Here is a 13,857-nt window from a genome sequence, read left to right as displayed (position 1 = left end):
GAGCTACTGTCAGGGTAGCTGTCAGTCAAAGCAGCCACGTGCATAAAGTTAAACCTTAGTAAAATCCACTGTGGTTCTTCCCTTGTACAGCTGTTATGACGTTATGACTTGGTTAAATAGCCTTAAAGACTAAACCTTTTTGGTTTAATTCAGGATGTTTGCTTTTTTTTTTTTTCTTACAGCCTGGAAAAAAAATTGTTTCTTTTAAACACTCAAGTCTGGTGTTTGACCTCCTCTTGAATCCAACTTCAAAAAGAACTACAGTTCTTAGCACTGCACAATACAAAATTCCCTTTTTCCTCCTTGGGCTGGAGGCCTGTATCTCTGATGACTACAGGGCGCCCTCTATTGGTGTCTACCAGCCAGTGAACATGAAACGGGTATTTTAGGTTAACTGAAGGTAAACGTTTTCCCATGACTGCAGCAGAGTGCTGCGGGTTGATGATAAACCCCTCAGCTGTATGCAAACACAGGAAACACCGCTGCTGATAACAGACACAGATAGGCGTGGTGTGGTTTTGCATATGCTGTATATGTAGTGTGTGTGTGTGTGGTTGAGAACTTCCTAGTCCAGTTTGCTTCTGCAAAAGTCAGCTTCAGTCTGTTTGCTGGCAGATTAGCCGCTTCTTTCATTTTTCATTCTGCTGTTTAGCCACACTCGTGAGTATTATTTTTACATTTTTAGTTTTCTTACTTTTATAAAACTAAATGGTCATCTGCGTTAGTTAGAATTCCTCACTTTAAAAAAATGAGTAAAATATGTTTTGCATTCATTATAAGGGGAGTCAGAATGAAACCCAAATACTTCTGTTTGTGCTCATTTGTAATGTTTGAAAACCTACAATGTCAGCGAATGAACAAAGAGCTGTTATATCTATAGAGTTATATCTCTACTTAGTGGCCATTCAAAGAATCCCTTATTTAAAAAGTTTTAATTCAAGTGAAATAAAACAAGGAACTAAATATAAGGTTTTTTTTAACTTCCTTGTATTTCTATATTTTTAAGAAAAATATACATCAATTATTCTGCACGTATAAAAATGTTTTAAACAGCAAACATGCCATTATCTTAGTTTGGAATACTACATATAATAATATGCCTCATTACTAATAAACTATTTCTGAGCTTCAATCTATTACTTTTGCTACATTGAGCTAATTTTGCTGCTAAAACCTGCTGATGAATTAGACAGGTGGAGTTTAGTATTGGTCAAATCAAGGAAAATGGTGGTTTTTGGGGATCTTAATGCCATCTTGACACTGTCACTTGAGCTGTCTTTGTTCTCGCCATATTTGTCTAGGTTCCCATGGAGACAGGATTATTTGGGAATCTCAAAAGATTTTTATAGTAAAGTAGCATAGGAGTGGTCATATATGGCACACATCATACAGAGGTCATACCGAGGTCAGAGCGTGCCTAGAGAGAAGCTGCCATGACCCAGACACTAGAACAGGATGGTGGAGTGGTTACGATTGTCACCACACAGCAAGAGGTTTCCTGGTTCATGTCACGCTGAGCTGTGTGGCTGGTTGGACCCACGCGCAGGACTCAGAGATGGAATATTTAACTCAAGGCGGTAATATTTATTCACTGGCAGAAAACAAACTTTACATGAGCACTAAAACAAAATTCAAACTAGGAAGTATGATCTAAACTGGGAGTTCATGATTTGGCATGACATAACCTGACAAAACATGACGACTGAGGAAAACACAACTAACGCAGAGGACGCGACAACGACAGGGAAAAACACAGGGCTTAAACACATACTAGCGTAATCAGGGAATGGGAGACAGGAGGGAAATGCACTCATGACGAGACACAGGGGAGCAGAACTGAAACCATAAACATGGGACAAGGACTACCAAAGTAAAACAGGGAACAAAGACAAAGCACCAAGACACAGACTAGACACTAAGACATGGGAACATAGGAACCTGAAGCACAAAGATGATACAAAACAGAAACCGCAATCCAAGGACTAAAGATGTAACAGAAAACCATAAATCATAATAATTATATTTAGAATTATCAGTTCACCAATAAATACAAAGCACTGGGTCCGTGATCCAGTACCGTGGCAATTCAAATTCAAGCTGTGGCTTTTCTGTGTGAGGTTTGAATGTTCTCCATTCACCTGTGTGTGTGTGTGACTTGTAGTTAAAAGCACTTTGACTGATCAGTTTTATTTTTTATTCACCTTTATTCATACAGGTAGTCCCATTGAGACTCAATGTCTCATTTACAAGAGAGACCTGTTGCAGACAAACATATTAAAATTAGATTAGATTAGATGAAACTTTATTAATCCCTCGGGTGGGTTCCTCCAGGAAATTCAGTTTCCAGTAGCAAAGCACCGAAAGAAGTTGCATGTTACAGATACAGATACAGTTACAACAATAAAAAAGACATAAGTAAATAATAAAACAAACAATAAAATGGCTAAATATGTCTAAAGTACAAAACAAGAACAAGTCCCCAGAGACGATATCACCAAAACATTTGTACGTCTTTTGCAAGTCAAATCAATTGAGAGAGCTTCAAATCCTTCTGCAATGAATTCCAAGAAGTCGGGGCAGAAAAGGAGAATGCTTTCTGTAATGATGTCCTGAGACCGCAGTCTATGACTAAACCTTTTGCATAACATGTACTCTGATACCAATAAAATGATAAAATGATACTGATGAACCATCCTGCATAAGACCAATGAGGACCAGTCTACCAGACAATAAAGTACAGTGTTGCGTTAAAGGTTTACAGACAGTTATAAAAAAATAGTGACCCATGATAGACAGAATCCAACAGATGAAGAGAGTGAGCAGAGACAGTCATATAAATTATATCACTGTAATCCAGGATGGGTAAAAAAGTGGCAGCAAGCCTTTTTGTGGCTGTGAAAAAGAAACATGATCTGTTTTTGAAAACGAACCCCAACTGCAGCCTCAGTTTCTTTAAAAGATCGTCAATGTGTGGCTTAAAGGAGAGACTCAGGCACAATTCAATCAATCAATCAATCAATCAATCACAATACCTAGGTATTTGTATGAGGCCACAGTTTCAGTAGAAATGCCTTGAGCAGATACAAGAGAAGGAAGTACAGTGGGGCAAAAAAGTATTTAGTCAGCCACCGATTGTGCAAGTTCCCCCACCTAAAATGATGACAGAGGTCAGTAACTTGCACCAGAGGTACACTTCAACTGTGAGAGACAGAATGTGAAAAAAAAATCCATGAATTCACATGGTAGGATTTGTAAAGAATTTATTCGTAAATCAGGGTGGAAAATAAGTATTTGGTCAATAACAAAAATACAACTCAATACTTTGTAACATAACCTTTGTTGGCAATAACAGAGGTCAAACGTTTACTATAGGTCTTTACCAGGTTTGCACACACAGTAGCTGGTATTTTGGCCCATTCCTCCATGCAGATCTTCTCGAGAGCAGTGATGTTTTGGGGCTGTCGCCGAGCAACACGGACTTTCAACTCCCGCCACAGATTTTCTATGGGGTTGAGGTCTGGAGACTGGCTAGGCCACTCCAGGACTTTCAAATGCTTCTTACGGAGCCACTCCTTTGTTGCCCGGGCGGTGTGTTTTGGATCATTGTCATGTTGGAAGACCCAGCCTCGTTTCATCTTCAAAGTTCTCACTGATGGAAGGAGGTTTTGGCTCAAAATCTCACGATACATGGCCCCATTCATTCTGTCCTTAACACGGATCAGTCGTCCTGTCCCCTTGGCAGAAAAACAGCCCCATAGCATGATGTTTCCACCCCCATGCTTCACAGTAGGTATGGTGTTCTTGGGATGCAACTCAGTATTCTTCGTCCTCCAAACACGACGAGTTGAGTTTATACCAAAAAGTTCTACTTTGGTTTCATCTGACCACATGACATTCTCCCAATCCTCTGCTGTATCATCCATGTGCTCTCTGGCAAACTTCAGACGGGCCTGGACATGCACTGGCTTCAGCAGCGGAACACGTCTGGCACTGCGGGATTTGATTCCCTGCCGTTGTAGTGTGTTACTGATGGTGACCTTTGTTACTTTGGTCCCAGCTCTCTGCAGGTCATTCACCAGGTCCCCCCGTGTGGTTCTGGGATCTTTGCTCACCGTTCTCATGATCATTTTGACCCCACGGGATGAGATCTTGCGTGGAGCCCCAGATCGAGGGAGATTATCAGTGGTCTTGTATGTCTTCCATTTTCTGATGATTGCTCCCACAGTTGATTTCTTCACACCAAGCTGCTTGCCTATTGTAGATTCACTCTTCCCAGTCTGGTGCAGGTCTACAATACTTTTCCTGGTGTCCTTTGAAAGCTCTTTGGTCTTGGCCATGGCGGAGTTTGGAGTCTGACTGTTTGAGGCTGTGGACAGGTGTCTTTTATACAGATGATGAGTTCAAACAGGTGCCATTCATACAGGTAACGAGTGGGGGACAGAAAAGCGTCTTACAGAAGACGTTACAGGTCTGTGAGAGCCAGAGATTTTCCATGTTTGAGGTGACCAAATACTTATTTTCCACCCTAATTTACAAATAAATTCTTTACAAATCCTACCATGTGAATTCATGGATTTTTTTTCACATTCTGTCTCTCACAGTTGAAGTGTACCTCTGGTGCAAATTACTGACCTCTGTCATCATTTTAAGTGGGGGAACTTGCACAATCGGTGGCTGACTAAATACTTTTTTGCCCCACTGTACTGCCGGCACCCTCTTTCTGTTTGAGAACAGCTTGACTTTTTTCCCCCTTTATTTAAAAGAGCACAACAATAAGTAATTGTATCATGTGCATAAAAATGAACAGGCATCTAGATTTTGTCTCACACTGTTTACATAGTAAATAGTAGTATTTCCTATGTAAATAATGTAGGCCCCAGGACAGAACCCTACGGGACTCCATTAGTGACATTTAAAAAAAAAACTGGAAGAGAGACCACTGAGCTGCAACTGCTTTGTTTGAAAGTCCAATTTCCAGTTATCTCTGACGTAAAATTCTATAGTCAACTGTTTAAAAGCTTTGAATAGATCAATAAAAAGAGCTGCACAGTACTTATTTGCGTCCGAGGCTTCATGGGGGTCATTGAGAAATTTTAGGGAAGCTGTGACAGAACTGTGCAGTTTCCTAACTCTAGATTGGAAAGGAGATAAAATACTATTTTACTCCCGATAACAAAGGTTGATTATTAACCAACCTTAGCTAAGACAGAGTTTGGAAATTGGACTGTAATTATTATTAACCATTGAAGAATCACCACCTTTCAGTGGTGGGAGTACAAAGGCACACTTCCACATCTCTGGTAAAGGACAAGTGTAACATTTAAAACATAAATTATCCCTGCTCTCTGAAACCTTTATTTAGGATTAAACATACATTTAATATAAACTTATTATTGGGAATTCTTACCCAAGGTCAAAAAAACCTTTCATGTGCCAAATGTTACTGCAATGATAAACCGCATTAGAGGAACTGGACTCCCTGGAACTTCTCCATTTTCAATAAAAGCTGCAATTTCTCAGGCCTTCACCTGGGAAATTGTAGCTTTAAAGTGATCAGAGACATGTTTTAGAATATACATGTCGCAATACAACCAACCACAGTTTTTTCAGTGTTTAAGTTTTAGTTTCTCTTTCTTCCCTTTGCTTTGGTTTCTTCTTTTTTCTGCCACGCTTCTCCATTTTCTTCCTCTGTTTTGATTCAGCAGACGTTTGAACAACTCATCACACACTGTGTGTTGGTCGTCTAAAACAGAGTTGATCTCTTGCAGAATCAAGTCAGAATGAAGATAGCAGCCTTTAATGGCAAGAACCTGGGACATAAGAAAGTCCATGACAAGTCTGTCGTCAAACACCTCACCAAGGTGATAATAATTTTACCTTTACAACAGAAAGCTTTAAATACAACATCAATGACAAAATGTGTAACACTTAAATGATGTGTTTCCTCCAGATCATATCTCGGTACAGTGTGATTGTCCTGCTGGAGGTGGTGGATAAGAGCGGCAAAGCCATGGAAACGTTACTTCAAGAACTCAACAAAACTGAGTGAGTTCCCTGCAGTGATAGTGTGTGTATTTAATTATTTTATTTACAACATTTTATGTAGAAAACTGCATGTTTAAGTTGTTTCTGTTTTCCTCGGCACTAACAGAAAACACCCCTACGTAAAGACTGCCAGCAAACAACTGGGACGAGACACCTACAAGGAGCAGTATGTCTGTTTCTACAGGTGTGTGAGTCTAAGTTCACTCGAATACAACATCTCAGTGGTTATTAATCAGACTTTAATTTGTGAGATTCATGGCCAGACACACTGATGTCTGACTATTTGTGTTTATCTCTCAGACCAGATGAAGTGACGCTGAAGGACTCACACCAGTATGAAGATAATCAGGCTGGAGATGAAGATGCCTTTGCCAGAGAGCCCTTCATCCTGCGGTTTGATTGTCCAACTACAGGTTTGTGCTTTTTACTGTGTTTGAGTAACGCTTTAGGTTACAAAACAAAACAAGTGGAAGTGCCAAACACTGCAGTTCTACATTTTAAAACTTTTGTTTAACCCTACTGCTTATTTGTACTCCAGTTTTGATGACAAATCCTTTTATTTTATCAGTTTCATAATTCATACTAATCAGTGTTGAGCCTTTAAATAGAGAGTTTGTGAGGCAAGATGAAGAAGCAGCATGCTGCTCTTGTCTTCAGTCATCTGTACTGAGTTTCAGTTACAAACAGTACCACCTCATCCACATTTTCTTTGCATGAATATAGTCAGTAGCACACTAACACATATTTCACATACATTTCTACAGAAATCATATTTTAGGTAGTGCATAACATGAACTGTAAGCTGGAACATATGCATCTTTTTGATTTGAGCTGACACTTTAGCTGACTTCTCACAGTATTGAAATTATAGTTTTAGGAATTACAGAAAATCTCTCAATAACTAGCTTACATGGAAATAATGTCAGAAATTAAATGAAATGTCTTTGTCAGAAAAATGAAATGCAAAACAAATCGCTGTGGAGGGTTTGTGTATCCCAGGGATCCTGAGGACTCTGTTGTTATGGGTTTTCTATGATGGCAAATTCGTCTTGGGTGATTTAAAAGCCCCTATGAGTATAAAATATAGCAAACAGTTCATTTTGCCCAGGATAGAGTTACCGGGTCCCTCCCTGGAACCAGGCCTAAGGGTTCTGGCTGCTGGGCCTTAGTTCATGGGGCACAGCCGGGGACAGCCCGAACAGGGGACATGAGCCCACCCTCCTGTTGGTCCACCACCAGCAGTTGTAGGGGTTGGATGCAGTGTGTGCTGTGTTGAGTCCAGGAGCACAAGCACCCTGGCAGATCAATCCCCAGCTACCGAGTGTCATGTTTCGGCTGTGTACAGGCAGGAGAAGGACCCAAACGCAAAACTCACGACAACGAAATTAAACTCAAAAAGCTGCTTTATTGCAGAATGGCATGGAAAACCAAACTGGGACATGGATAACTAACACACAGGGAAACACAGCCATGAGGGAGACTACGACACTGACAAGGAGAAACACAGGGCTCAAATACACGAGGGAACAAGACACAGAAGGAGAGCACAGCTGGGAGTAATCAGGCTGGACGAGACAAGGGAAGCAAAACTAGAAACACTGACATGAGACATGGACCTTCAAAGTAAAACAGGAAACACACTGACTGAACTCTAGACATGTAAACTTAACAGCAACTGGGGAGACAGAACATAGGGACCTGAAACATGGTACAAAAACGTCACAGTAGACACAACATGGAACACAGGGAAGCCATATTACAAAGCCAAAGAACTAAACCTATGATAACCATAACTGAGACCTAGGGAAACAAGAAACAGTACAACAAAGGACTCAAAACATAAACCATAATATAAAAACACAAGATCTCTTCAAAACAAAATAGGAAACATAATGAGACGCAGACATGACAACCAGAACTTAACAACGTAAGACACAGACATGAAACACATGAAGAGCAGGGGAGACTTAACATGGGTTGGAAACACAAGGGGGAACTAATAAGCAAATGAACATAGGAGACCTAAAGAGCTTAAACATACTATCAACATCAAAATGAACTAAAGCTCAAAACACTGGGTCATAAGACCCAGGATCGTGACACCGAGACTAACGACTGGGACATGGAATGTCGCCTCTCTGGTGGGGAAGTGCTTCTAACGTCAACTGAGGATACTGTCGGGTTGTGGCAGAAACACTCTGAGGATCTCCATATTCCCACTGACACGTCTTCTGTCACCAAGCAGAGTGTGGGGATGAGGGGGACGACTTGTCCATCACTGGGGGGTGAGGTGACTGTGGCAGTTAAACAACTCCTTGGTGGCAGGGCCCCTGGGGTAGATGAGGTTGGCCCGGAATTGCTGAAGGATGTTCGAGGGCTTGCTGCCACTTGTCCTCACCTGGGCTAAGTTGAGCCACTGAACAAGACCCCTGAACCGTGTTTATGGAAAGACTAAACTGACACTGTGAATTTGTAATATTTATTCTATTCAGGTGTACTTTGTATTGAGGCCTCTTTGCTTGTGAACTCTTTCAGTTGTACAAGATCTGGTCCTGATCCCTGTGCACACAAAGCCAGAAGACACTCTGAAGGAGCTGGACGAGCTGCACGATGTGGTTGAAGACATCAGGAAGAAATGGAAAAATGATGTAAGTTTGAGACAAGAGCACTAAGAGTTTAGTTCCTGTGTTTCTCTCCTCTCTGAGACACCTTTAGATTTTGGTTGCTTCGTGGTTTGATCATAGTAATTTGTTGAGTTGTAGATGAGATTATTTTTTCCTTCAGCCGTAGCAAAATATTGAAATGCATACATTAATAAATTATTTTATTATAAAAATTGTGTGGATGTGTGTGAACACACACACTCCACATCTTCTCGAGCTCCTCTCTGAGCTCCTGCTATTTCTCCAGCTTCTCGTGTTCCTTCTTTCTGATGTTGCTGTCATTGGGAACCTCTACATCGATCACTACGGCCGTCTTCTTCTGTTTGTCTACCACCACTATGTCCGGTTGGTTAGCCACCACCATTTTGTCCGTCTGTATCTGGAAGTCCCACAGGATCTTAGCTTGGTTACATATATATATATAAAAACTTAAACTTCATGCATGCATTTACTGTATTACACTTTATAGATGTTTTGCATGTTAATTACATGTAAATTCTGTCTGGGTTTGATAAAGCATCACAGACCAAAAACCATCTTGAAGATAAGCTATGCAGGAAACATTGGAGTTTGAAAGTGAGCAAGACAAATTTTTAAAATATATCTTTTTATTATTATATTATATGTTAATATTATCTTTTTTTTAATCACATAGTGAATCAGAATCAGATTATATTTTAACTATTTGATTTTGTCTTTCATGTAAACAAACTGATAACAGCGGAGTTGAAAAAAAAACAGCTTTAAATACACAAATGCATAAAGTTCCTGATTCATCGTATCCTGTTTCTGTGCCTTTCAATACAGTGAAGTAATTTGCAGTAAACCACAGAGAGTGGTATTCAGTTATTGTTCTGCCAGCTCCTCACAGAATTATGCAATAATAATAAATATATGACACCACATAAACCTTGGTGCTGTTATTTAATGAATCTGTCATTGTATTAAGTGAGTTCTGCTCTCTGTCGACATTTTCATTTCTTTTGTAGAACATTATGATTTTGGGGGACTTTAATGCAGACGGACGATATCTCTCCAAGAAGAAGAAGGAAAAGATCCGCATCTGCTCTCCGTCCTACGATTGGCTCATTGATGACGATGTCGACACCACAGCTAGCAACAACAATGATAACACCTACGACAGGTGACACACATGATAATGACATAGGAGGAAACTAAAGACTCATTTTTATTTGGCCAAGTTTGTGCAAACAAACAAGGAATTTGACTCACTTTTCTCTCTTCATGCTGTGAAAGAAATGTGTGTGTTTATATATGTACACACACAAACACACACATACATAAAAAGCAGCGGGTTATTTCAGCGTTCATCAGAGTGACAGCGTGGGGGGAAAAACTGTCTCTGTGGTGGCAGCATGTTTAGTAAACAGCATCTGTAACATCTGCCTGAAAGCAGCAGTTTGAACATGTGAGAGCTCAAAAAGAGGAAGATACTTCTACAAGAAATAATATTAATGAAAATTAGTGAGTATATTACTCTTCATATTATCTGCACTATCACTCCACATTTCTCCATATAAGGACACAAGTCGAGGTAAAGTGGACGGAGTGACGACTTTCTTTCAAGAGAGAAATCTGCACCACTGAAGCAAAAACCAGGAGAAAGAAACAGACGAACTAATTCACATAGGAAAATATTCATGAATCACTGATTGATGTCTGTACAGTTTACTTTGTGGGGAAGCACTATTTGTGTATTTTTGTGAGCTGAGCGACAACAAAGCCTCTGCAACATGGCCGACAGGCCTTTTTTTATTATTAAACAGAGTGCCTCTCACAGCTAACGTCTAATGTTAGGGACATTAGGGAATTTCAAACTGAGAGAAAAATAAAGGGATAATTATTGGAACTTCACACTGAAAAGTGTACAGAAAGAAGTTCTTAATTTTTTTATGTGTCTCCTCTTCCTCAAACAGAATTGTTGTGTATGGAGAGACCATGTCGAACGCCATCGTCCCCAACTCGGCCAAGTCTTTCAACTTCCAGCAAGAGTTTAAGCTGACTGATGAGGAGGTGAGACTCACTTATGTGTTTGTCTAAACCGAAAGATAGAAATGATTTGACAGTTGACATCATTTTAAAGGACAGCATCAGTGTTGTTGTTTAACTATATCTACTCTCTAAGGCACTCAGCATCAGTGACCATTACCCCGTGGAGGTGGAGCTGAAGACCAGAGCAGGAAGACAGAAAAGGATGGCTGTGCCTGACGGGACAGAGATGACATCTGGGGAAGAACAGTCTCAGAAGAAAGGTGTCTGAGATGGTTTAATAAAAATGAATTTTTTAAAGGAGCAAATACCTCATGAATCTCAGGGCTGATCTCAGTTCAGTTACATTCTAATTAATTATGCAGAGTTGCTGCTTGTTTCGGAATCAAAGTGATGTGACATATCTCATTTTAACTGAAATACACTAATAGTAACAAATTTATAGCAAACATGTTCTGCAGTGTTGTATCCTGGATGCTTCTGAGAGCAGATTTTACATTTCCTTCTTCTAATATTAAACAACAGTGAAACAGACCAAACCAGCAGGGTCACCAAAGATGGCGCCCAAGCGAGCGGGAGCACCGAAGAAGAAAAAAGATGAACCAGACAGACAACAGAAGAAGAAGAATGTGAGAACAAAAAGGAAGCGAGGGCGGGCATCCAACACGCCAACCAAGAGAAGACGTCAGGATGTTCAATGTTCATGATCTTACTATTAATTTTAAAAAGTAGAGTTACTGTAGTTAGAGCAGATAGTATTAAAATGTCAAAGCTTCTGTTTGTTTGATTTATTAGACCACATCAGGTGGTTCTCTGTGATACCAAAACACCTTCTGTTAGTCTCTAGTATTTATAGTACTCGACAAATCAGGATGAATGTACTGTAGCAATGAAAAATTTGTTTACAAATATTAGTATTGCATGAATTCATTTTCCATGGCAAACTGATATCAATGTTTTATAGACATGTTTTTGAAGTCATAATAAAATATTTTTCATGCACAGAGACAATACTGTTCAAACATTTTCTTTATTCTGCATTGAGAGCAAAAGCTGACAGAGGCACAGCTTCCTGTAAACACTTACAGTGTGCTGACACAAAGCTTTTTGTAATTTTTTCCCTTGAGAATCTTCGTGATCCAGTTAAGGTATTTTGAGATGTCCGTATAGACATTGGGGACATCCGGATAGTTACAATTTCCCAGCTCGGTTCTTGGAATGCTTTTGTTGAAAGAAACAATACCGACAGCCATTCCCTTGCAGACCAGAGGGCCACCAGAATCACCCTGTGAGGAGGAAGTATTTACTTTGTTCATGTGATACTTAATGCAGAGTGCTCATATATTTCTCAACAACAGAGCAGTTAGCAATGACTTTTCAAGGAAAGGACAGAAAAGGTACCTGACAGAATCCTTTTGTTGTGTTGTATCCACCTGCACAGATAATATTGGGAGGAAGACCACCCCATCTTTCCCTGCAGACTTGTGGGCTGACGACCGACACATTCACCACTCTCAGGTCGTCAACAACACTACCGTAAGTGTTTATCTTACCCCATCCAGCCACTTGGCACTTCTCATTTTCCTTTAATGTCATTTCATGTAAGGGAAGTCGAATGAATTGAATTCTTTTGCTTGGTCGGACAGGTGTAGACAGCTAGAGGCACAGAATTAAAGAGTAAAGATTATAAATGAGTGAAAACCATGTAACAGCAATAGAGAACATTTATCTTTTATCTTTTTTTTAAGTACTTCATACTTTAACTAGAAATGCCTTGTTTTAAATGAGCAGCTTGCAAAATAGAACACTAAAAAATTTAAAAATTCTTATGTGATTTAAGAAAATAAAAAAGACAAAAAAAGACAAAAAGCCTTACTTCTAGGAGCATGATGTCATATCCATGGCCAACTTTCTTATAATCTGGGTGTTTGCATTTCTTGGCAATCTTCATTTTCTTATCAGCCTTCTTGAGGTTGTGGTTACCGAGAACTACATGTTTAAGATCCCTGAATAAGATATAATTCTGAGATCATCAGAATTAGATTTTCTGCAGTTGCATGCACAACAAGATGAACAAAAACTAAATGATAAATTTCTTTTTTATTAAATTCAATTTTATTTATTCACTACAACAGTTACTTCAAGGTTCTTAGCACGATTGTTGCAATAATTCAGATGGTATCAGAATTATTATATTATTATGATCATTAGATACATATACTCACAAACACACACATACAGTATATATATATATATACATATATATATACAGACAGACAGATAGATAGATAGATAGATAGATAGATAGATAGATAGATAGATAGATAGATAGATAGATAGATAGATAGATAGATAGATAGATAGATAGATAGATAGATAGATAGATAGATAGATAGATAGATAGAGAAGCATAGGACATTTTAAGGCAATCATTTGTTTTCCTAATCAGGAATTTCCTCAAAGAGGTGATTACTTACAGGTCACAGTGTGCAGCAGTCATTACAAAGTCCTCAGAAACAAGAAATCCTCCACAAACATGGTTTCCTCCGTGATCCTGCACTGATGCCATATACAGCATTTCGTTGTCTGGGGCTATTTTCCCATCTATAATTTTACTTCCAAGGACTAATGGAAGTAGGAGGAAAAGAATTTAATTAAAAATATTAATATTCCACATGCAGGCTGGAGAAGAGTATTCATGGTGCAACTTACCATTTTGCCCGAGGAATGTCAGCATATGAACGACCACAAATTGTTGCAGAGCAAACATCTCGGTGGTGAAAGGCTTGACCTGTCAGCTTGAGACCGAGGGGTCAGTCCTTTTGAGTCATGTGTTTATACATTTATAACACATGACTTTTAACCACTTCCTAGGGAAGTGTGGTTTTGAAACTTTCTACAGTAAGTACTTCGTTATTACTATCTGTTATATGTGCACCCCTTTCCCACTAACAGTAATGAATTTCAAACAAAAGACAGCTAAAGTCCAAAGGCATAAACCAGATTAGTGGCCTGTTAAGTCAGCGGTCCCCAACCTTTTTGCGCCACAGACCGGTTTATGCCCAACAATATTTTCACGGACCGGCCTTTAAGGTGTCGCGGATAAATACAACAAAATAAAACTAGTACCGGTACCGAA

At 39.4% G+C, this 13,857-nt stretch overlaps 2 protein-coding genes across 2 annotated transcripts; one reads left to right on the top strand and one right to left on the bottom strand.

Moving 5' to 3' along the window:
* Window positions 1-564: 564 nt before the first annotated feature.
* LOC147331560 (deoxyribonuclease-1-like) lies at window positions 565-11,678 on the top strand. Its single transcript, XM_086294378.1, has 10 exons — window positions 565-660; window positions 5,769-5,861; window positions 5,951-6,045; window positions 6,152-6,229; window positions 6,346-6,458; window positions 8,581-8,693; window positions 9,698-9,852; window positions 10,646-10,742; window positions 10,855-10,981; window positions 11,244-11,678. Exons 2-10 carry the CDS (start codon window positions 5,781-5,783, stop codon window positions 11,423-11,425), a joined length of 1,041 nt encoding a protein of 346 aa, XP_086150504.1. The 5' UTR covers window positions 565-660; window positions 5,769-5,780; the 3' UTR covers window positions 11,426-11,678.
* A 33-nt stretch (window positions 11,679-11,711) lies between these two features.
* On the bottom strand, window positions 11,712-13,508 carry LOC147331559 (granzyme B-like). Its single transcript, XM_086294379.1, has 5 exons — window positions 13,431-13,508; window positions 13,196-13,343; window positions 12,595-12,724; window positions 12,120-12,374; window positions 11,712-12,004 (listed from the first exon to the last, which is right to left on the bottom strand). The coding sequence occupies exons 1-5, from the start codon at window positions 13,486-13,488 to the stop codon at window positions 11,801-11,803; spliced, it is 795 nt and encodes a 264-aa protein (XP_086150505.1). The 5' UTR covers window positions 13,489-13,508; the 3' UTR covers window positions 11,712-11,800.
* Window positions 13,509-13,857: the final 349 nt, after the last annotated feature.

This window comes from Aulonocara sp. 'chitande type north' Nkhata Bay, linkage group LG5 (assembly GCF_057382095.1).
Source record: "Aulonocara sp. 'chitande type north' Nkhata Bay isolate Kocher_YH1m ecotype deep benthic linkage group LG5, A_spYH_male_GT1.1, whole genome shotgun sequence".
Classification (NCBI taxonomy): Eukaryota; Metazoa; Chordata; class Actinopteri; order Cichliformes; family Cichlidae; genus Aulonocara; species Aulonocara sp. 'chitande type north' Nkhata Bay.
Note: the sequence above shows the minus strand (reverse complement) of the source record. Positions and strands in the feature narration are given on the sequence as shown.